Source organism: Caretta caretta, chromosome 2 (assembly GCF_965140235.1).
Source record: "Caretta caretta isolate rCarCar2 chromosome 2, rCarCar1.hap1, whole genome shotgun sequence".
NCBI classification, from domain to species: Eukaryota; Metazoa; Chordata; order Testudines; family Cheloniidae; genus Caretta; species Caretta caretta.
Window position 1 is genome coordinate 124,240,553 of NC_134207.1, and position 25,421 is coordinate 124,265,973.

The window sequence follows — 25,421 nt, forward strand, 5'->3', positions numbered from 1 at the left end:
TTACAGCTTGGGTGCCTGTGGCTTTTAGGAGACACTGCAATAACCAGTAAAAGAAACATGAAAACAACAACAACTCCCCCCCCCACAACACTGAAGCTTAAACTTAACTCTCCCTTTGCATCCATTATGTAACAGATATCTTTTAAAAACTCCATTACCAATCTGATACTATAGTACATCAATTATTACACAGCATTATTACAGTAAAGATAATGGGTTTTCTCTTCCACATCACCATACTACAATGTTACAGTACTCCTAAGTAATAAAGAAATCAATTTTAATTTCTCAACACCAATACCTGAGGCCCAGAGGCCTCTTAACAAGAATGTATCAGACACAGAATTACAGAAATGCCCTCATACATGCCTTCATTTAGTCCCAGAGCAAAATATGGAAAAGAAACATAACTACAAACTCCTACATAGTCCTCTTCCCAAACACTAGCAAAAAAAAAAAAAAAAATTTCAACAGCCTTGCTCCCCAAGTAAACAAATAAAATGAAAGCTATTCAGGTGAAGAGATGATGGCATTAGAAAGAATAAGTTTAAAGGTGGACCAAGTTGTGGTCTAGGCCAGGGCTTCTCAACCTTTTTCTCTCTGAGGCCCCCTTGACATACTATAAAAGCTCCAGAGCCCAGTGTGGGAAGAGGGGCCTTGGGGTGGGGCCTTTGGCATAGGTGTAGTTTGACTTCTATTGCCCCGAGGGGGGGGGTGGGAATAGGGGCCAGCGGGTCTTGAGCCACGTCTGCATGGTGGGGTCCAGGGAGGGAGTGCCACCTCCATCTCAGCTCACCTCAACAGGCCACCCAGACTGTCTGGGTTGGGGCGAGGGGGGGGGGTGTTCAACCAAAAATAGTAACTCAAAGGTGGGGGGCTTAGCTCAGAAAGTTAAAAAACAGGTCAGTGTGCAGGGAGGGGGATAGCTAGGGGCTGTGTTCAGACAGGAGGTAGCCCAATGTGCAGGGAGGGGGTAGCTGGGTGCAGGCAGTGGGTGGCTAGGGGCTATGTGCCAGGCAGGGGGCAGCTCAGGGTGTAGGGAGGGGGTATTGGGGCTGTGCGTAGGGAGGGAGGTAGTTCAGGGTGCAGGGAGAGGGCTACTATGAGCTGTGTGCAGGCAGGGGATAGCTAGGGGCTGTGTGCAGGCCGGGGGGTAGCTCAGGGTGCAGGGAGAGGGGGGGTTCTTACTGGCTGCCTCTGAGAGAACAAATGGGGCTGAGCAGCAGCTTCAATCTGGGGCACCAGCAGGAGAGGAGGGAACGCTGCTGCTGCTAACTGCTCCATTGCACCAGCCAGAGCAGCAGCTACCCCGCACTGCCAGGCTCCGGCTCCCACCTCTGACCTGGCCAGGAGCCGGGGAGGGGAGATGGGGGCCGGGGGGCTGCCATGATCTTGCGCTGCAATTTGGCTGGCGGGAGGCAATGCCCTCCATGTCCCCAACTCTGCCCATGGGCTCAGGGCTTCTGCCCCGCAGGGAGCATCAGGGCTCAGGGCTCCAGGATTCAGTGCTGTGGGGGAATGCCAGGTTTGGGGCTTCAGCCCCACTGCGGGCCCCGCGGCCACCTTGAAAGGGATCATGGACCCCTAGGGGGCGGGGAACCCCCAGTTGAGAACTGCTGGTCGAGGCAACACAGGTATGAAAGGGAGTCGGATCTATCTGCCACTATATACAAGTCCTTGCACTTGGTACTAAGCATGTGGGGAAAGCCTGTTACCCCACTTCCCCCAAGCAGATAGGTGGGAAATGGGCAGAGAAGGCAGGAATGTGTGGACACTTGGTTCCACCCCACAGTACATTGGCCAGCATAGCTCAGCTGGCATTAATTTGTTACTGGCATGGGCCAGTAGCAAATTACTGTACTTTTATGAAGTTAGGTAAAATAAGGGAAGGAATTATGCCTCTCTGAGGTCCAATTTCCTTCCCTGCAAGGTGGTGGCTCAGCATGTCTTGCTCCTTAAACAGGGTTAGTAGTAAAACCTCAGTCTAACCTTACATCTGGGCCCCATTTTGAAATTTTTACTTAGAGACAGGTTCAGCCACCTTTACCCGTGTTAAATAGTATGTTACTTGGCAACTAGTCAAGTAGTATTACTATTGGAATGAAGTTTGTAGAACTGGCCCTTTAGTTTTACTCCCTGGGTTACTCAGGCACAACTCCCACTGACATAATTTATTTGTCTAAATAGAGACCGAGTAAATACTGAATAAGGACCTACAAATTTGGCTCTGTATTCGTAAGTGACCCATATTTTGCATCTAATCAATTCTGCTTTAGCTGTAGCTCAAGATCATTTTATAAAGTACAGTTCGCCTTAAGCAATAGACACAAGAGCAATTGGCACAAGAGAAGGTTAAATTCAGAAAAAAACATTTACTGGAAGACATTAAGGGGCTTACCTTTCATCACACTTTACTGCAATTACATTATCTGTCCCAATTCCAAGGACTGCTGCAGCTTTCTTAACTGAATAATGGCTCTTAAAAAAGAAAAAAGAAAAAGTTTATAAGGGAGTTTTGTTGGATACTGTGTACACAAAAAGAAAAGGAGGACTTGTGGCACCTTAGAGACTAACAAATTTATTTGAGCATAAGCTTTTGTAAGCTACAGCTCACTTCATCGGATGCATTCAGTGGAAAATACAGTGGGGAGATGTATATACATAGAGAACATGAAACAATGAGTGTTACCATACACACTGTAACCAGAGTGATCGCTTAAGGTGAGCTATTACCAGCAGGAGAGCGGGGAGGAAAAAAACCTTTTGGAGTGATAATCAAGGTGGGCCATTTCCAGCAGTTGACAAGAACGTCTGAGGTGAGCTATTACCAGCAGACCGTTATTCCTACCTACATACCTCCAGCTTTCATCCAGACCACACCACACGATCCATTGTCTACAGACAAGCTCTACGATACAACCGCATTTGCTCCAACCCCTCAGACAGAGACAAACACCTACAAGATCTCTATCAAACATTCTTACAACTACAATACCCACCTGCTGAAGTGAAGAAACAGATTGACAGAGCCAGAAGTCACCTACTACAGGACAGGCCCAACAAAGAAAATAACAGAACGCCACTAGCCATCACATTCAGCCCCCAACTAAAACCTCTCCAACGCATCATCAAGGATCTACAACCTATCCTGAAGGACGACCCATCACTCTCACAGATCTTGGGAGACAGGCCAGTCCTTGCTTACAGACAGCCCCCCCAACCTGAAGCAAATACTCACCAGCAACCACACACCATACAACAGAACCACTAACCCAGGAACCTATCCTTGCAACAAAGCCCGTTGCCAACTGTGTCCACATATCTATTCAGGGGACACCATCACAGGGCCTAATAACATCAGCCACACTATCAGAGGCTCGTTCACCTGCACATCTACCAATGTGATATATGCCATCATGTGCCAGCAATGCCCCTCTGCCATGTACATTGGTCAAACTGGACAGTCTCTACGTAAAAGAATAAATGGACACAAATCAGACGTCAAGAATTATAACATTCATAAACCAGTCAGAGAACACTTCAATCTCTTTGGTCACTCGATTACAGACCTAAAAGTTGCAATTCTCCAACAAAAAAACTTCAAAAACAGACTCCAACAAGAGACTGCTGAATTGGAATTAATTTGCAAACTGGATACAATTAACTTAGGCTTGAATAGAGACTGGGAGTGGATGGGTCATTACACAAAGTAAAACTATTTCCCCATGTTTATTCCCCCCCTCCACCGTTCCTCAGACGTTCTTGTCAACTACTGGAAATGGCCCACCTTGATTATCACTACAAAAGCCCCCTCCCCCCCCCAGCTCTCCTGCTGGTTATAGCTCACCTTAAGTGATCACTCTCCTTACAGTGTGAATGGTAACACCCATTGTTTCATGTTCTCTGTGTATATAAATCTCCCCACTGTATTTTCCACTGAATGGATCCGAAGAAGTGAGCTGTAGCTCACGAAAGCTTATGCTCTAATAAATCTGTAACTCTCTAAGGTGCCACAAGTACTCCTTTTCTTTTTGAGAATACAGACTAACACGCCTGCTACTCCGAAACCTGTGTATACGAAGTACATACAATTTATGGGTGGCACCATTATTTTTTCTGCCCTAGGGAAATATAAAGTATGTTATGGCTCAGGTGTTGTGATGACACTTAAGAGTATAAGAATGGGCATGCTGAAATTTACCAAGAGTCCATCAAATCCTGTCTAATCCTCCCATCATGCTCCTAACTGTGCTATGCTGTATAGGGAGTTTACTTCCTGATCCGAGTGGAGATAATTATTTGCCCTGACTGCTGATAGTCTGTACATTTTTTTAAATCCTAGCTAGTGTCATTAGACATGATATTCAGTAATTTACTAAGCAACTATTCTCTGTTAGACAGAAGAATGGCCCTACTAGGTCAGACCAAAGGTCCATCTAGCCCAGTATCCTGTCTTCTGACAGTGGTCAATGCCAGGTGCCCCAGAGGGAATGAACAGAACAGGTAATCATCAAGTGATCCATCCCCTGTTGCTCATTCCCAGCTTCTGGCAAACAAAGCTTTAGGAATGTGTACAATATGCTTGAGATTATTTATTAGATTTATGGCAGTTATGTTAATCATTAGGAGAATCATGTGCTTATATGATCATTGATTATTTAAGTTATGGGCTGCATGGTAAATATATTTAATTACAGGGTAAATAGTGAGTTATTTTTGTACTATTTTGCTGCCTGACCTCAAGTTTACTATTAAATAGGAAACACAAATCTGAACCAACATACAGCTACAATGATAAATAGCATTTGGAATTTCACATGTCCCATTTTTTGCATAATATTTCTGCATTGTTAAATAAAGGTTTAAAAATAATCTAGACTGTCCTCTGTTAACATCCATGTAACAGATTATTTTTATGAGAAAAATGAATGAGATTTTAAAAAACACTGAGAGCTCTACTGATTTCACTCTGTACTGCCACAGTAGCAGAGTGAACAACTTTTGCAACTGTGGAACACTCCAAATTAAATAACACAAAGCCACACCTGAGTAACCAACATCAATATTCTGCATTTACATTATGCCTCAATTCCATAACAATAGTGTAAATATAAATGTAGCTGAAGTTTCATACTGTGCATGTACAATGACAATATTCAAACTCTTATTTTTAAATTGTATATATGCACATTTGTCTGCAGACTAATCAGGGAAGAGTAGGCACCCGAGGCCTGATCCAAAGCCCACTGAGGTCCATGGAAACACTTCCATTGATATCAATCATCAGACCCCTAGAAAGTTTCACTTGGAAAAGTGCCACTGTTTTTGAGTTATACACATGGGGGAAAAAATTCCAAGGACCAGATTGTGACTTGTACAATGCACCTGCATAAGGGAGTAGGAAGGAGTGAACTTCTTCCAGATACCACCTGGGTGTGAAACCTGAACTTTGTGTATGCACATAGCAGTGAATGGGTGGTGTTCGTCCTGTTACTTGCCCATCCTCACACCAAAAGCAGTGGGTTGGAATAGGTAAGGCCGTGGCTCCATCACCCCAAAGTACCAGTGCAGGGAGTGTGATAAATTACTGCTGGTGCAGGTCAGCAGGAAATTACTATCCCTTCTTCTAAAGCTAGAGGATAACAGGGGAGGAACTGTGACTGAGAGATACATTTCTGAGTCACAATGTCTATGTCCACACTGCACTTAGACACCCCCAGCTGGCCCATACCAAATGACTAGGGCTTGAAGGGCTGTTTAATTGTAGTGCGCCACAACGCCATCCAGAACTGCCTGGTGAAAGCCATCGAACCACGCCTGGGGGAGGTCGCCATGAACTGCGCCATCCCTGGTACCGACAGCCAGCTGCGATCTGATGTCATCGTCACCAACGAGGCCCAGAAAAAGATCATCCTCATCGACATCACGGTCTCCTTTGAGAACAGGACCCTGGCCTTTTGTGAAGCCCGAGCTCGTAAGTTGGAAAAGTATGCTCCCCTGACTGATACCCTGAGAGCGAAGGGCTATGAGGTGCAGATGGGCGCCCTGATCATCAGAGCCCTGGGCGCCTGGGACCCCTGCAACGAGCGTGTGCTGCGGACCTGTGGGATCAGTTGATGCTACGCACGGCTCATGCAGCGCCTCATGGTCTCAGACACCATCTGATGGTCCAGGGACATTTATGTCGAACACATCATCGGCCACAGACAGTACCAGGAGGCGTGAGCCAGAGCGACATTGTGCATCGACTATGAGAAAGGGACCGAGAGACTTTTTCGGTTGGACTATATGAACTGGAACCAGAAACTCACTGAACGTTAAATCTCACCAAATGATGGTCAATCCATCCTCATCATCGTATCCACTCATTATACTCCACACCTGAACATAGCCATTATAAGAACAACATACCCTCATATCTCAATGTCTATACTTTGACCTGTTAACCTTTTACCCCCAATCTGGGATACTGCAGATCATGTATTCCTTATGCCATCTGATCTTAAACCGAACTTCGCACCTGTCATAAATATAAATGGAAGGGTAAACACCTTTAAATTCCTCCTGGCCAGAGGAAAAACCTTTTCATCTGTAAAGGGTTAAGAAGCTAAGATAACCTCGCTGGCACCTGACCAAAATGACCAATGAGGAGACAAGATACTTTCAAAGCTGGAAGGGGGGGAACAAAGGGTTCTCTCTGTCTGTGTGTTGCTTTTGCCGGAACCAGAGCAGGAATGCAGGTCAGAATTCCTGTAAAGAGTTAGTAAGCAATCTAGTTAGATATGCGTTAGATTCTGTTTTGTTTAAACGGCTGATAAAATAAGTTGTGCTGAATGGAAGGTATATTCCTGTTTTGGTGTCTTTTTGTAACTTAAGGTTTTGCCTAGAGGGATTCTCTATGTTTTGAATCTGATTACCCTGGAAGGTATTTACCATCCTGATTTTACAGAGGTGATTCTTTTACTTTTTCTTTAATTAAAATTCTTCTTCTAAGAACCTGATTGTTTTTATATTGTTCTTAAGATCCAAGGGTTTGGGTCTGTGTTCACCTATGCCAATTGGTGAGGATTTTTATCAAACCTTCCCCAGGAAAGGGGGTGTAGGGCTTGGGGGGAAAGACGTTTCCAAGGGAGTTCTTTCCCTGTTATTTTTGTTAGACGCTTGGTGGTGGCAGCAATAAGGTCCAGGGACAAAGGTAAAACAGTTTGTACCTTGCGCAAGTTTTAACCTAAGCTGGTAAAAATAAGCTTAGGGGGTTTTTCATGCAGGTCCCCACATCTGTACCCTAGATTTCAGAGTGGGGAAGGAACCTTGATAGTACCCCGTGATAATGTGTACATTATTCCCTGACAACCAGAAACTTCTACGCTTAAACTCTGTACCATTCACTTTTTTTTAAAACATCATCTTAACAACATTTTTAAATTTGGGCTTGAGCTGCAGCTCGAACTCTGGGACCCTTCCACCACATATGAGCTTTTTAATTGCTGTGTAGACAAACCCAGTGATTTCCAGGGCTAGTCCTGGTGCAGCTTACACCACACCACTTCCTCAGAGCTGTGCCTAAAGTCACAAGAGGGGATTTTCAAAAGAGCCTGTGTGACTTAGAATGTAAAAACAAGCACTAATGACTTGCAATGGGACAGGTGCTCCTAAATCACGTAGGCACTTTTGAAAATCTCACTCAAACTTCCTCCAGAAGTATTTCATTTCATTTCCAGCTCATATATTTCAGTAGTCTGAATATTTAAATACTGATTTTCAAGATTCAGTACTGAATCTAGCACAGCCAAGCTATTTTACATAGACATACTATAATTCTGTACTTACATGTTCAGAAACAAACAGTGCAATGTGTGGAAGTGCTGCCATGCCTTTGGTTTTAATCTCAGGAAACCGCTTATAACGAGCCACAAGAACACTGTAGAGGTTTGATATGGTCCCACCTAACAGCATGAAAAGGAAACAAATATTTCTGCTTTGGATTGAATAGCTTATTCCTCCTGGGAATTTAAATTTTACATCATTGCATCATAGGGCCAGATACTCAACTGGTATGAATTAGCATACCTCTATTGGCTTAATTTTGATTCCTTAATGACCCAGCAATTTGCAATTCACCAGCTGACTGCCCGTTTTGACTGCAGGATATGTGTATAGAATACCAGTCAAATCTTGGCCATAGAATTTTCTCCCCACCATTTAATCCCTTGTGCACTTCTCCAGGCTTCCACAGATTTGATGAGATTCACCATTAGGCGTCCCAGTTTGACTCTTAAGATTCATGCTTGTCAGGCAAATTTGATTGCAAGTCTCCTTTTCTTTCCCCCAACCCACCGTGTCCTAGTCCCGAACAGAAACAGAGGGAATTAAAAAGAAAAGGAATACTTGTGGCACCTTAGAGACTAACCAATTTATTTGAGCATAAGCTTTCGTGAGCTACAGCTCACTTCATCGAATTAAGGAGCTTGATTCAGAATTGTCCAAATTCTCATTTCTGAGAGGTTCATTTCTTTCTCTATTCTTATTGCATCACTGTACCAGAGGGTGCTTTCTGAGAATTTGCTTGATGTAAAATTGAATTTGGAGAAGCTCTGTGGATTTTTATTCTGAGAAAGTTTTCACTGTCCTATAACATTGCAGTAACCTTCTTCTTCTTCTTTATCCTGTCATTTTTTATTTACATGATTGCTATTAACAATATTTTGAAATTATAAATAGTGTTTTAAATAATTTAACCATATTATTACAAACTGCAAAAAAGTTCAGTTCAAGTTTGCTTTTAGATTAAAGGGAAGGTTCAAGTTGCTGCCTATTTTATCTGAGCTACTTTGCTCATCCCTAAAACAAACCTAATGCAGTTTTCATATGGAGCCTGATCCAAAAGTGAGTGATCTTAATGGAAAGACTCTCACTGATTTGCTTGGGCTTCAGATCAGGCCCATGGCAAGGGTATTTTCCTGTCTACTTACCAGGAGAAAATATACCATCTGTTTCCATTTCTCCCCATCCAACCATTTCATGCATTTTCTTGAGAAGGATCTCCTCCATGACAACGAACACTGGAGCTATTTCATATGTAAACCTAAAATATGTTTTAAAAAAAATAGCAACAGGCTGTTTTCAGAAATGTATTTCTATTACACAAAAGAGGCACAAAAGGAAATGAGACAACAACTTGATTTAGGAATGATCTAAGGGGTGAGATTAGACTAGCGGCCTCCTTTCCTTTTTTCTTCCCCATTACCTTCTTCTTTCTCATTCCACATAATACCCATTATCTGACTATACATTTAGGATGTGAAAATGTTCAGAGAGGATATATTTTATCTACCCTGAGATTATATTTAAAAAGTAAATACATGAGCCAGTTCTCCTCAAGTCTCTCATAAAGTTATTTTGCATGTTACTGTGGTGTGAAACTGAAATACCTATCATTTTACACACCCATCTTTTCTACATTTGCCTTAAATCAGTGGGGAATGCCATATTTAAAGTTGTTCCCAAATTCTAGAAAGCAATATGTAGTGGCTGTTACTAAACACTCAGCATGTGCCATTCTGCAGCAATTGTGTTTTCCTGCTAAGCCAAACACAGAAGGATACTGTGATTACTGTAGATACCTGAGGTGGTGAAAGTAGAGTCTTTAATTGTGCCCACTGAATCTAGAAACAGTGTTCTAGATTCTGTCTCACTTACATTTCTGTAACTGTTGACTTCATGGGATTTATCTGTTGTTTGCACTGGGATGGCCCAAAAAATCACAGCTCAGCTGATTAAAATATTCTAACATTTCAGAGTCATTCCTCAAGTGAATTTTGCTTGAAACTATAACATGAGACTATGTTACACTGTCTGTTTATTATTACAGCACATCTCAGGGGTACTTTCTAATGTCATGTCCTGAGCACAGAGTGAGACAAAGCATTTAGAAGATTCCCCAGAACCATGTATAGATGTAGAGCCAAATCATGGCCCTGTTAGATACTGGGGAGCTGCTGTGGTGGAGAGCTAAAGGAAAATATTTGTAGATGGAGTCGGAGAAGGCTCTCAAACCAAAGCGACCAGATTGTGTGCAGACAGTCAGGAAGCCAGTGCTACAAGAGCAGACAAAGGACTAGAGAGAGACACAAAGGCCGCTTATTACTCATGCACTCTCACCCGAATGCACAATTTATATATGACTTCAAACCAATTTAAAAGAAGTGCATTCCCAAAACTTCCTAGTCACTCATGTGAGCATTTATATGACTCTTAAAAATACAAAGGAAGGGAGGAAAAGCTATAACTGACTTAATTTTGGAGTGGCACAATTTTTATCTGGAAAAACTGAATTACCTAACAAGCTTAAACAAAAAAAACAAAAAAAAAATCTGGTGGTGTAGCTCCACTATTCACTATAGACCTATTAGACCTCCAGCTAAAACAGAAACAATTTTGACTGAACCAATTTTGACAGCTCTTAAATTTAGTTCAAAATGTCCAAGTGAAAGACTATCATCTGCAGTAACCAGCCAGGATAATTTTACCAAACTACTCACAGCTGTCTATGCAGTTTCCACTTAAGCATCTCCATAAACACTCCAGCTTTGTTGTAATACGAAACAACAGCAGGAATTTACTTTGGGTGAAAGAAAACTGGGTTTACACTTTCCAAAAAACCAAACAAAACTAAAACTGCAGTCAGAGTTCTACGTGCCTACTTTTAACATGTGCAATGCTCCATGCACGAACAAGTTTGACTGAAGTACACAAATTTAGGCTAATGAATGTAAACTACATTTGCATACCAGACTATCAAAGTGACAAGCCAGTTAATAATAAATTAGTGCTTGTCTAGACCGTGATCCAGCAAAACACGTAAGCACATATTTAACCACATAGGTAGTACCATTCCGGTTGGGCTACTCACATAGGTAATGTTAAGCAGATGTAAGTGTTTTACTGGATTGCATCCATAGTGTTTTTCCTAGGCAGATCTGAAAGTACTTTCCAAAGATGGGTAAGCATTATCATCCCCATTTTTAAGACTATCAGATACATACATTCTACTGTATGTGATTAAATATATTTGTAAGCTGCAAAGGGTTAAGATGTTACTGTACACTGTCATTCGCAAAAAGAAAAGGAGTACTTGTGGCACCTTAGAGACTAACCAATTTATTTGAGCATGAGCTTTCGTGAGCTACAGCTCACTTCATCAGATGTATACCGTGGAAACTGCAGCAGACTTTATATACACACAGAAAATATGAAACAATACCTCCTCCCACCCCACTGTCCTGCTGGTAATAGCTTATCTAAAGTGATCAAGTTGGGCCATTTCCAGCACAAACCCTGGATTTGTGCTGGAAATGGCCCAACTTGATGATCACTTTAGATAAGCTATTACCAGCAGGACAGTGGGGTGGGAGGAGGTATTGTTTCATGGTCTCTGTGTGTATATAATGTCTTCTGCAGTTTCCACGGTATGCATCCGATGAAGTGAGCTGTAGCTCACGAAAGCTCATGCTCAAATAAATTGGTTAGTCTCTAAGGTGCCACAAGTACTCCTTTTCTTTTTGCGAATACAGACTAACACGGCTGTTACTCTGAAAACTGTCATTCTGCACACTGTCTCCAGCTAATCTTTCCTAAGGAGCTATACAATGCATGTTCTTCTGAAATTTCTCCACAGAGATGTGTTCCGACGTTCTTGTGGATAGTAAAAATCTGCTAGGACATTTTATTTGGGAAAAAGAGACAGAAATACAGTGTGACTGAAAGCTGTTTAGGTGCATTGTTCATCTCTGTGGACACTAGTCTCTGTTCCAGTGTCTTTAATAATGTTGTCCTTTCAGAAAAGAAAAGTTTGATTATTTTCCCTCATTACATTATGAACTGCACTGAGCTGCATCCCTTAGAATGTATGAGTGTAGGACACTTGGTTTTAGGCACATGAAAGGTACATTGGCTAACTCTACCACCTCCATTCTTCCTTTCTAACCTCCCTACAGTCAGTTTCCATGAGGTGCTCCCCCTTTGGCTTTGTGATGTCTTTTCAGTAAGTACATGCACTTTATGGCTTAAACCTAGTGCTTTTCAACCTCTCCTGTCTATCAAGACCACACAATCTACTCCACATATTCTCCACAGATAAATCATCTTCAATAATCCCCTGAAGGCCTCTGCTTCCACCTCTCATTCTCAAAAACTGTCCCCTAGGTCCCAAAGCTGAACAAAACTTTTTTGTCAAAACTTTTTTTTTTTTTTTACACGAAAATGATTTTTCAAACTAAATTAATTTTCATTTTGGTCCAAATTATTGTAAAAAAAATAGAAACTGATTTTTTTATATATATGCTGAAAACTGGTGTTGCTTTTTAAAACCAAAACCATTTTTTAACAGATTTTTATTTGGGGGTATTGATTTTTGTTGAAAAAAAACCTAAACTTCCCCCACTTCCTCCACCCACAGAAAATTTGTGATGGTGGGGGTAGGGGGTAGAATTTTTCAGAATTCACTGTGGCAAATAGATATATATTTCAGTCAACTCCACTAGATACTTTCTCTCTTCCAGGAAGTATCCAGTTCTCAAATTCATTTTCTTAGCCAAGTTTCTCTCTCTCTCTCTCTACCTTCCTTTATCTCAAACACTCACCCTTAATCATTTACACTCCTTGCAGAGTAATATACAAAATTCTTACTAGGATTATTAAATGATACAACAAAAATAAAACAAATTAGAGTTTTAAAAGTTCACTATAATTGTTACAAAGTCTTATTTTATTGGAAAACGTGGCCAAATGTCCAGGTTGAAAATCTTGGAAGTATATGAATCAAATTTTCCAAAAACCACTTCTTAGTGTGCAGCTGCAACTTGATGCACTAAAAGCTTTGTCCATGCTTTCCACTCCCAACATTTAGCATACTCAATCCATGTATTTACATTTATAAACCAGGGAGTTGAGCATCTAATTACCCATTATGCAAGTGCCAATTTAAGGTTTTGTGTTCACTAAGATGTCTTGGGTGTGCCAAAAATATTTGAGGGAACAGAATTGTACATGCCAATCCAGAAGTCTGGTTTGAGGTCCCTTTGAAAATATGGCAGCATGTGCCAAAATGAAGGACTGAATGGTCAAAATGAACAAGTTTCACAAAAAAAAGGAAGATTTTGCTGTGTTATGGTTATGCTGAACATTCTGCATATACTTAATTTCATTGTGTTTTATTTCAGAAATTCTTCTAGTGAGAATCTGACAGCTCTGAAATTTTGTTATATTTTGTTTAATTCTAATACAATCAATCAGCTTTAAGTTGCGGTTGGGATTTCCTGGGAACCCCTCTGGTAGAGGCTGTGGCAGAGAATCAGTGCATCCTTTGGTTGACCTAGCCGTGTTCTCTCCTCAACAGTCATTTTGGGGCTATATTGGTCAGCTATGAGCTCCCTAGTGGAGCAGGGGATGTGTCCAGACTGTGTCCTAAAGTCCTGCTCCGGAAATTTTCCAACACCAGAGGCCTTGCACCATTGGTCACGTGGCTGTAACCTGGGACGGAATCTAGTTCTGTAACATTAACAGGGATTTAGTGATTTTGAGTTCCCATTGTTCAATGCTAATGTGTTTTGCAACCGGGGAGTTGCATTTGCAAGTGAACAATATTATTCCCTCTACTCAGTACATCTGTGGATGTTTTATCCCAAAATAAGCCTGGATAATTATTAGGGGCTCTTAAGTTAAATTAATTGGCTGATAGTTTTAAGACTGGTGTCTGCAGTATGCTCTGCTTGAAAACAACCAGTGAGTTTACATCCAGAGCAGGCATTGTCACTTTGCTGTGCAACATGGTATATCTACCTCAGTTGTCTGTAGTGCATAGATCTCTGATACATAGCCAACACTATTTATTCAGGTGTTCACTCACTTGTTTCAAAAATGGGCAGTTTGTGCTTGTTTGTTTTCAAATAGGTACTTTGCATTCCAGAAATGTAGTAAAAAAGCGGCTGGCTTTTGTTAGTATTAACTTGTAACCAAAGACTGGGATTTACAGTACATACATGTTTGTATTTGCAGTAGCTGACAGCCATTCACCAGCTAGTCCAACAATGTCAAGGCCACTGGAGAGCTGGTTGAAGTAGCGAGGATGTCCTAAAATGAAATAAAAATAAACCAGAATTTGTGTAAGAGACAGAAATACATTGTTCTTCAGCTCAGTCCCCAGTTAACTTGTGCTGACAAGAACAGTGAAATCAGTATGGAGAATAAGAGTTTCTCTTTATGTTAATGTTGGGGAAAGAAGCCTTCCTTAAAAATGGGTCTGAACTTAAACATAGGACATTCAAGTCTTTATTGAGCAAATTAAATAAACTACATTTCCCAGTTAAGTAGCTTACTTTCTACTAACACCAGAATTCAAATAATTCAAGACAACTGGTCCTTTATATTGGAATGTGGGTAACATTTTCAAAAGCATGTAGGTCAATAAGATTTATGTGCTTTAGAGCATTTTTCCATTTGTGATCAAAACCCTTTTACTATTCTGAACCAACTGTCTCTAAATCTGAGGATATTTTTGAACTCAATGTGCTATCCCTTAAACCTCTGTACATGCCAAGTCAATTCACATCTAAAAAAGTGTTAAAAATAAATGTACACGGTTGGAAAAATTGTCTAAATATTTTAGAAACCTCCCTAGTGTCATGCACTGCAAAGGGGAAAGAGAACAGAAAAACAAACAAAAATATTCAGCCCTATCTAAAATGTTGTCAGTTCCTGTACATAACCCTCTTTAATGAATAATTACATTAAATTATTTAAATAAAGAATTACATTAGTGAATAATTCATGAAAGTGTTAACTGGTTCTCTTGAGGAAGTGAATTCTCACCCCCTTGTTTCTTACTGTATCAAAACAAGTTGAGAACAGAACAATACGCACCATCCCACCCCCCACTGGAAATGCAGGGTAAGGAAAAGAATATTTAAGGAGTTATATGAATCCGGCAAAACTAAGAGTCCTGGACAAATAGATTCCAGTATGGAGAAATATCAGATCCCTAAACAATGCTTTATATGCCTGTAAAGATATGAGACAGATACATTTTTGCTGTGGGGACACTATGTTACCTGTTTTAACTCCGTATTTTAAGGCATCCCTACAGTCAACAAGTATCTGTTCCAAAGGCTCTGGCTGATCATGCAGCTCCAAGCTGAACCCTTCCAAGCCTTCCAGAAGCTGATGAGGGTGATGAAAGTCCAGAACTTTACTGTTCCCATCATAGGTTTTTTTAATATAATTCAGGAGAATTTCTACCACTTCAAGCAGGAACTGATCTGTCAATTCCTCACCATTCCTAGCAGGCAACAAGTCTAGGAAGAAATCAAGGGAACATCAGTGTAATGTTAACAAGTACTCAGGAGTCAGGTTGGTTGGAGACACTGCTTTTATTGACTTCACAAATGCTCTGTTCAGCCTCACCCTGCATAGGCTTCTGGGAATATCCAGTTCCCACTGAACATGCTCAGATCTAGTTGCTTCCATCGTTGTAACACGTTGTGGTGTTCAGTGAGCATTCAGACCCAGATCCTCCAAGGTATTTAAGAGATTAATTGCCACTGAAATTACAGAAGTCTTAATTGTTTGTTTTGAGGAAGTGAATCCTCACCGCACTGGAAAATCAGTAGAAGTTAAGCTCTTAAATACCTTTGAGGATGTGAGCTTAAGTGCATAAGGTGCTTGGGAAAGTTCTGCTTTATTCGGTGACCATTTCCAACTGACTGTGCATAACAACAACAACATGAACTTCTAGGGAGAGCCCCACCCAGACTCTTTTTCTAGGAAGCTCAGCCCTTAAATGCACAGTACCCATTACCATATTACATATCCCTACTATTATCATATAAGAGCTTAGCACATTAACCCTTTTGTAGCATTCACGGTATGTTGCACTTCTATAGCACCTTTCGTGTGTGGAGCTCAGCACATAGATGCAGATAGTGGGAAAACAGACATTTTGCTCAGTGACCCAGCTCTCTAACAAGACCTTGAAGGGCCAATTTGGATTGGAAGAGGCTAGAAGGGCAGGGATGATTTCCTACTGGTACAGAAAGGAGATTTACTATGTTACTGTTTTCAGTTTGATTCTCAGATCCAGAAGACCACAACTCCCTCACAGTCTGCTAGTGACAATGCAACTGATAGGATCAACATTTCCCTCATTCTCTTCCCCCTGGAAAGCAGAGGCAAGATCATCCATAAATCCTTGGGTCTCTGCCTCACCACCATGTTGAAAATACCCCTTGAACCCATTCCCTTGTACTCAGTGGCCTGTGAAGCAGGAAGAGAGAAACTCCTGGGTCTTCATGGGAGGGATAGCCCAGTGGTTTGAGCTTTGGCCTGCTAAACCCAGGGTTGTGAGTTCAATCCTTGAGGGGGCCATTTAGGGATATGGGACAAAAATTGGGGATTGGTCCTGCTTTGAGCAGGGGGTTGGACTAGCTGACCTCCTGAGGTCCCTTCCAACCCTGATATTCTATGATTCATTGAGCATGGGCAAAAATCCTAGTGGCTTAGCTACCCCTCCTTTGATCTATGGGTGGGGGCTACAGGAACCCTTGGTTCCTCCTCAGGGCGCATGTGTGTGTGGTAGGGTTGCTAGGCATCTAGTTTTCAACAGGAACACCTGGTCACAAAGGGACTCTGGCAGCTCCGGTCAGCACCACCGATCAGGCTGTTAAAACTCCAGTTGCTGGTGCTGCAGGTCTAAGGCAGGCTAGTTCCTAAATGTTTTAGCACCACACGCTGCCCCCGGCCCGAGCACCGGCTGAGGGGGCAGAGCCTGTGGGTGAGAGCAGCGTGCAGAGCGTCCTGGCTCCACCGCCTAGAAGCCAGACCTGCTGGCCACTTCCAGGGCCCAGCGTGGAGTCAGGATAGGCAGGGAACCTGCCTTAGCCCTGCTGTGCTGCTGACTGGGAGCTTTCTGAAGTAAACCCGTGCCCTAACCCCAAGTCCACCCACCCCCCGCCACAGCCCTGAGCACCCCCCAAACTCAAAGCCCCCTCCTGCACCCCCAACCCCTCATCCCTGGCTCCACTACAGAGCCTGCACCTGCAGCCCAGAGCACATAGCCCCTCCTGAACCCCAACCCCCTGCCCCAGCCTGGAGCCCCCTCCCGCACCCTGAACCCCATATTTCTGGCCCCACCCCAGAGCCTGCACCCCTAGTTAGAGCCCTCACCCCGTCCCACACTCCAACCCCCTGCCCCAGCACAGTGAAAGTGAGTGAGGGTGGGGGAGAGCAAGCCATCAGGGAGGGGGAGGGAGTGGGGGGCGGGCCCTAGGGGAAAGGTGGGGGGCCTCAGGGAAGGGGTGGGGCTAGGGTGTTCAGTTTTGTGCAATTAGGAAGTTGGCAACCCGTGGGTGGGGGGGAATTGCTGGTTCTTGGCCTATCAATCTGGTGGAGGGAGGAAAAAAAGGGGGGGAACTTCTACTATCAGTTTTGCCTGCTGGCTTTATTTAGGAGATATGTTACCAGATTTATGAAGATTAGAGAGAATGAGGAGTAGAGAGGGAGAGATTGGGAACAGAAAAGAGAAGACACTTCATCTTCATTGTCCTCCACCTTTCCCCACTTGTCATATAAAATGTGGTCATCAAGCTGAACCGTGACACATCTCCACAACAGGCTGTTTAGAAACAGGGAATTGCCCCAAGAGAAACACCAGACAGGATTTGTTGCCAACAAAAGGAACAATTATTGAAAGGGTTGGTTGTTCTGTTGTTTTGGTTTTTCATATTATACTTACCTGATGCATAGATATTTGAAAAATTATCCACAAGTCTCTCAGATTTAGTGTCCTTTTCTTTCTCTTTGCCTTCTTCCTGAAAGCTAGAGATATGTTTCTCTCTCAGCTGAGAAGGTTCAAGATGGACCTGTTCATCTGGGAAAATGACATCAGATTTAAAAAAGAAAATGGCTTTAAAGGATTATTTGCAATATAGGAATTGCCAGACCAGATCAGACCATAGTCCATCCACTAGTCTAGTATTCAGTCTGTGACAGTTGCCAGAGTCAGGATTTCAGAGTAACTGCACCTGTATCCTCACTCCAAGGTCCACCCAAGGAGTGTCCAGTCAGTCATCATAGCCCAGTAGGGGCCCTAGTAGGCCCAAGTCTTCTGCAAGGCGTAGGGCCTCCATTTGACAGAATACCCTGTCTATTTACTGGATCAGAAAGAAGACCCTAAGTAAATTTAAATGCAGCCTTTTTGTATCATAAACCCTTCTCTGTTGATCTCTGGAAAACCCAGTTTGAACAAGTATACACAAGCCTCCCCAGGGGAGTGGTACTTTGAAGTATTAGCAAATTGAGTGATTCACCTTAATTCCCTCACCGCCACACACTATTTTTGGTTCCTGCAGGAGTTGTGATAACCCTTCCCCACCTGAGTTACATAAAATGCCTGGCCCACAATGATATATAAACCATTCATAAACTTGTATTGGCTTGCAGTATCTGGCACAGTCATAAGCAGGTGCATCAGAGGAAAGTACAAGAAGCCCAGAGAGGAAATTTCCTCCTACAATAATCTCCATCATATAGTGGCTGGATTATTCTCTGAAACATTTATCCATTACATTTTATGCTATCTAATAAAACTGGATTTTCTCATTATCCTTATAAACATCTAATCCTTTTCTGAACCCCACTAAACCCTTGGGTTGGGTTCAATAATATCTGGTGACAAGGAGTTCCATGGATCCCTTTACAAGTCTCTTTAAATCCCTCTTTCTACCTGTGTGATTTATCTGTCCCCCTATGAATATATTGTTCTGCCTAACTACTGTCAAGGATGGCACATTAACATAGAGATTTACTCTTTCTAATACACATAGAATAGAGGTGGACACCCTTCCAAATCATCCTGGCAGCTTATCTTTTGGGGCCGACTTTGATACAAGGGGATGACTTGTGGGATAATGTGCTAATTAACGTGAGAAACGATCAAAATGTGGCCTCTAGCTATTCACCTACTATTTTTTTAAACATTTAACAAACATTTAACTTCCTTTGACAAATGCTTCATACAGCCGTTCAAGCTATTACTTCTGGTCACTCTAATTTCAAATTCTGACAGATGCTTACCTAGCACATTTCCCCTATTCCTGAGGTTTTCCTAACAGAACCTCCAAAAAGCATTTCCAAAGAATCTAAATCCTTATGCTGCATCCCAAGGGTAAGATTCATGTCAAAAGTTTGCCAGTGCAAGCCCAACAAAATAGTTGACTTATGAAGGAATTTGCCCGGGGGAAAAAAAGGAGGGAGGCCCACATGATTTAACCTATCTGACTATAAAGCTAACTTTTCTTTTGGCTTCTGTCTGCACACACTCTGGAAAGAATCTGGACTTGGAGATGGATTTTAAAAATCTCTGATTGCCAATGTGGTGTGTCACAGGAGTTAATTTGACATTTAACATCTTACTTAGGTAAACTGCCACCATAGCTTAGCAACTTTGGCTGTAGTATAATTAACAATTGTCACTGCGCTAAGGCACTTATTTAATTCTTTTTAAAGTACAAAAGCTAAGTCCTAGACTCTGTTTAATTATCAGACTGAGCTAATGCTTAAAACAGCGATCCAGAGAGGCAATTAAATTAGAACAAACCTTATATTAATCAAATAGCCATCTGTTTAGTTTAATAAAAGGAGGTTGTCAAGGTTCCTTCCCCACTCTGAACTCTAGGGTACAGATGGGGGGACCTGCATGAAAAACCCCCTAAGCTTATATTTACCAGCTTAGGTTAAAAACTTCCCCAAGGTACAAACTATTTTACCTTTTGTCCCTGGACCTTATTGCTGCCACCACCAAGTATCTAAGAAAAATAACAGGGAAAGAACCCACTTGGAAACATCTTTCCCCTCAAAATCCTCCCAAGCCCTACACCCCCTTTCCTGGGGAAGGCTTGATAAAAATCCTCACCAATTTGCATAGGTGAACACAGACCCAAACCCTTAGATCTTAAGAACAATGAAAAAGCAATTAGGTTCTTAAAAGAAGAATTTTAATTAAAGAAAAAATAAAAGAATCACCTCTGTAAAATCAGGATGGTAAACACCTTCCAGGGTAATCAGATTCAAAACATAGAGAATCCCTCTAAGCTAAACCTTAAGTTACAAAAAGACACCAAAACAGGAATATACCTTCCATTCAGCACAACTTATTTTATCAGCCATTTAAACAAAACAGAATCTAACGTATATCTAACTAGATTGCTTACTAACTCTTTACAGGAGTTCTGACTTGCATTCCTGCTCTGGTCCCGGCAAAAGCATCACACAGACAGAGAGAACCCTTTGTTCCCCCTGCCCCCACTCCAGCTTTGAAAGTACCTTGTCTCCTCATTGGTTATTTTGGTCAGGTACCAGCGAGGTTATCTTAGCTTCTTAACCCTTTACAGGTGAAAGGGTTTTTTCTCTGCCCAGAAAGGATTTAAAGGTGTTTACCTTTCCCTTTATATTTATGACAGAAGTGCTTTCTTATTTTGGTTGTTGGAATGAAATGACTGATTTACCTAGGCTTTTATTAAATTAATTTTCTTTGATGTGATTTGGGGTTAATAATTGAGGGGAGCATAAAATACAAGGATCCATGTTTGGTTTTTTTTTTTAAAGATAGAAATAATTGAAGCAAATACACCACTTTTCTCTCATTGCCCTAGTGCAGTATGGTATAGGCATAATGGGCACCACAGCTCTTGCTCACACATGTTGGATCGCCTTTGCTCTCAGTGTTCTCTGGTTATGTGTTTCAAACGACAACTTTAATAATAATAATCAGACATTTGCTTAACCAGAACAGCAAAACCAAGGCAAGAAATACAACTCTGAAATGCTGTTGTTTACATGCAAAAAGAGGTCAACAGGTGAAGTCCTTGGAGACCCATACACACAGTGTCCCTAAAATGGATATGGGAATTTCCTCCACTCACAAAGGCAATACATACTAGTCATTGGGACTACAGGGAACAAATTAATATGACCTGGACTGCACACAGTCACTGACTGGACAATCATCAGACAGTAATTTACAGTCATGCTGGAAGGAATTTTTAATTCTTGTTTTTCCTTTTCAGTTCAGAAGCAGACTCTCGTTACTATTTTAATTCCATGTTTCGTATTTAAACAAAAAAATGTACTTACATCAAATACAGTTATAAGACTTGATATTTGAACAACTTCTAATTTTGCAGTGCTGTTTTGCATGCACAAACAACAGTCACATGTCTAACTGCACTATTGTGCCTAAAATTAGACATTACCAGGTAAACAGCTAACAATTTAAGTGTTCAAAATGCACCTGCAAAACTGAAGGCTGGGATGAGGCCTCTATTAAGGTTGTGCCCAGTACTGTACTCCTTACTCCGTTACTACCAATGTCTTATGATGTGAAAGGCTCATAAGGCTCACCTGAGTGAAGACTCATAAAATATAAACCTATCTGTATTTTGTCGAATATTTTTTCACTTAAACCACAGCCTAAAGACTAAAAGTAGCAGACATAATTTTACTTGTACAATTGACTGCTCAGTAACTATGCAGTGTTCTAGCCACCGTCGATCCCAGGATATTAGAGAGACAAGGTGGGTGAGGTAATATCTTTTATTGGACCAAGTTCTGTTGGTGAGAGAGACAAGCTTTCCAGCTTACACAGAGCTCTTCAGGTCTGGAAAACTTACTCAGAGTGCCACAGCTCAATACAAGCTGGAAAAGATAGTTTAGCGTAAGTAATTAGCACATTTCAAGGTGAAGTTGGCACAACTAACCACCCCCAACAAGCAGTGGTAGCTATATCAGCGAGAGAGCGTCTTCCACCAACATAGCGCTTTCCACGCCAGCACTTCTGTTGGTGTAGCTTATGTCAGTCAGGGGTGTGGTTTTTTCACATCCCCGACTGATAAATATTTTACCAACAAAGTGCTAATGTAGACATAGCCTCAGTTTCCAAGACCTGAAGAAGAGCTCTGTGTAAGCTCTCTCTCTCACCAACAAAATCTGGTCCAATGACAGATATTACTTCACCCACCTTTTCTTACCAATAACTACAAAGATAACATATTTTCCAGTGGGTGTCTAACAACGTGCCAATTTTACTTATGATGGAAATGCACCAATTGTTCTAGTTAACTAAAATAAGTATTAGCAATTTATATAACTTCAATATCTGTAGTATTCCCTTGATAATTCCTATACATACAGTATTTTAGGTGATACCAGGACTCCAATAATTGCAGAATTTGCAGTGTTTAAAAAGCAAATATTAGACATAATGAGAAAATAGCATGCGTACTTTCAGTCAGAATAACTGTTTCAACACAGGTAAAATCAAATCCTCATTGTAACTTAATTAAATAATAAAACACCCTCTTGTTTTTCTTTATGCTAATGTAAAATGATAAAAGATCACTGTGTTCTGCTACTGAATCCTCCACAGAACTTAACTGTTCTCTCTAATGAATAAGAAAATATTAATGGGATTCCATTCGCTTAAACTATGACTGTCCTTTTGATATAAGTCAAAGCAAAGCAGTTCAAAAGTCTGACCCATTTGCTTTTCTGTGTTATCTCTCCATCGTTTACACCAATATTGGGGCAAGGACTATCTTTTTGTTTTGGTAATAGAGGATTAAGCTCTATATACTCTAGATGTATTTTGAGAAGATAGCTTTCTTCTTATACCCATTTTATACCAGTGCAACTACATTGAGTTCACAGAAGCTACTCCCAATTTGCACTGGTGCAAATGCCACCAGAATCAGCCGCAGAAACTATGCCTCTGAGTTTACGGGATATTTTCTCAGTACATATTTTGAATGTGATCGTTAGTGTGGAATGGGCTGCTGTACGGCATTATCTTCTGAAACACTCCTGATTTTTTCTTTTAAATATGATTAACCACTAGACAACTAAAGAGAATGAATGTCAGGAGAGAAAGCAAAGATGCAGAGTATAAGTAGAGACTTAATGCTTATTTGTTCTCTTCTATAAGCAGTAAAGTTTAACATCCTAATGAACTGAACACTACTTTGGGAAAGAGGGGTAGAAATTGTTTGGTTTTGCCTCAACATATCAAGCATGTAATAGCTTTACAAAAAACACCTCTAATTTTTACTATCCTTTCTTCAGACACAAAAACACTGCTAGTTACCAGCTTCCCCCTCCTACCCCCTTTTTGGCATGAACAAATAATATATCAAACTCTATCACGGAAATGTAGTCATCCCTCTTCTACATTCTCTTCTTCCTCATCATTTCATTGTATCACATCAGACAGCTATAAATCAGACAATTAAAGGCATGATTCTAAACTCACTGAAGTCAGCTGGAGTCTTTCCATTGACCTCTAAGGGGTATGAAACAGATCCATATTTGTATTCTTTCCCAGAGAAGGCTATGCAGTGATAGTTCCATTTCCCTGTGTATAGCTAAAGTCATATCAAAGACTGTCTCACTTTTTAAATTGGTTACCTAAACAAACTATTCTGATTTTTAAAATTTATATGTATATATAATTTCATACTCAGCCATTCAGCGAAGAGATTATTTAATGTCATCTTTGAACTTACTTGTCTTGTTAGCACCTGTCCTGAAATCCATGTCTATGCTTCTCTGAAGAACAGCACAGCACAAGAAAATACACGGAGCAATAAAAAGTACAATTTCGCAAAAAAAAAAAAACCCAACAAAACAAAAGCAAAATATGTGTATTCGTCAAACTATGTGCAGCTGAACTGATTTGTCACAGATACAGATTTATCTGGTGTTTATATTCTATGTATTACTCAGAGTTTCTGGGCGTTCCTACTAGTTAAACTAAATGGGAGGGGCGGTATGATTTTTCTCCCCCCCTCTCTCTTTTTTTAAAGTAGCTAGCACCAGTTTGTTTTTAAAGCAATAACCATCTTTTTCAAGGCTTCCTTAGAAACCTCTAATATAATTAAAGTAGTTTGCATGCCTGCCAAAATTTCCCTTTAATATTTTCAACTACTTTGTGTATCTGTGGCCCAATCTTGAAAGGTGCTAAGTACCCTTAGCTTCCATTGACTTCAATAGGAATCAAGGGTACTCAGGAACTTGCAGGATCAATTCCTTGCTCTGCGGGACTTATGGGACTCTCTCGTTGATTTTGCTGTGTGGGGGGAAGAGAAACTGAAGCAATGTGTGTGCAGTCCAGTATTAGAGCTGCCATTGAAGATGGAATTTGTTTTTTTAATTTTCACCTGAAAATGCTAACCTGTTACTCAGATGTGACCATTCTCACCAGCTGTTTGCACTTCTTCCTTGTGGTTTCCTCTTTCTTCAACTCAAAAGCGTAGAGCATGAGTTTCTCTTTTAAAACGAAGCAGAGAAAGACAGGAGTTACTATTCATCTTATTTGAAAGTGCTCTTGGTGCTTTGAAAAGTCTTTAATCTAACATAATTGAGGGCTGAAATCTTGCATTAATCTAGTCAAGCCCCACCCCATTTTACTTACCTGTAGGCTTATGAAACTGTGGTGGGTGTCTCTCAGTCTTCTCTCTGGCTAGCCGCTTTCTCTTCTTGCCAAGCTAGGACTTCTCTGAGGACAAGCTGTGTACTTAATTGGGACTGGGGGATGGTTTTCGTAGGGTATAACTCATTTAATGCTGGTGGAGATTTGTACCACAACGAGTCCTGCAGCAGAGGGACTCTATCAGGTGATGGAGGTAAGCGGGTCTCCAAGTGTGGAGGCTCCAAAAATGACAACAGATTTGATGCAGAGGGAGAAAAGAGTTGATGCATGCTCGGGCTGCAGAGCCAAAGTCTCCTCCCCTGACTTTCTGCTTTATTGGAAATTGAGACTCAGCTCCTGGTAGTGGTCTCAACCTAGGCTCCACCCAACTGAAAGCTTGCAGGCAGGCTGTTTAAGTAATTAAAAAAAACACTTTTTTAAAAATGAAAAATCCTGGCGTTGTCCATCCCAGAGCAGATCCCATCTACTATCTCTCATGATTCTACATGTGTCTCTCTTGTTATTGTCATGGTGGATTGTCCAGGCAATTGTGGATATTAGTAATATACAGAGCCCTACCAAATTCACGGCCATAAAAAATACGTCACGGACAGTGAAATCTGGTCTCCTCCCATGAAATATGGTCTTTTCTGTGCTTTTACTCTATAATATACAGATTCTACAGGGGCAATCAGAGTTTTTCAAATTGGGGGTCCTGACCCAAAAGGGATTTGCAGGGGGGTTGCAAGGTTATTTTTTGGGGGGAGGGGTCACAGTATTGCCACCCTTACTTCTGTGCTGCCTTCAGAGCTGGGTAGCAAGCCAACAGCCGCCACTCTCTGCCAAGCACCCAGATCTGAAGGCAGCACCCCGCCAGCAGCAGTGCCAAAGTAAGCATGGCAATACCATA

The 25,421-nt window shown here is 41.4% G+C and overlaps 1 protein-coding gene across 1 annotated transcript in view; it reads right to left on the reverse strand.

Moving 5' to 3' along the window:
• LOC125631043 (glutamate decarboxylase 1-like) overlaps nucleotides 1–23,747 on the reverse strand; it is a 43,145-nt gene extending 19,398 nt beyond the window's left edge. The window contains exons 1-7 of the mRNA XM_048837225.2: nucleotides 23,607–23,747; nucleotides 17,786–17,920; nucleotides 15,108–15,350; nucleotides 14,040–14,130; nucleotides 8,973–9,085; nucleotides 7,831–7,946; nucleotides 2,399–2,478 (exon numbers count right to left, since the gene is read on the reverse strand). Coding sequence (XP_048693182.2) covers nucleotides 2,399–2,478; nucleotides 7,831–7,946; nucleotides 8,973–9,085; nucleotides 14,040–14,130; nucleotides 15,108–15,350; nucleotides 17,786–17,920; nucleotides 23,607–23,637 — 809 coding nt within the window. The 5' untranslated portion in view covers nucleotides 23,638–23,747. The remainder of the gene's footprint in view (nucleotides 1–2,398; nucleotides 2,479–7,830; nucleotides 7,947–8,972; nucleotides 9,086–14,039; nucleotides 14,131–15,107; nucleotides 15,351–17,785; nucleotides 17,921–23,606) is intronic.
• Between the last annotated feature and the right edge of the window lie 1,674 nt (nucleotides 23,748–25,421).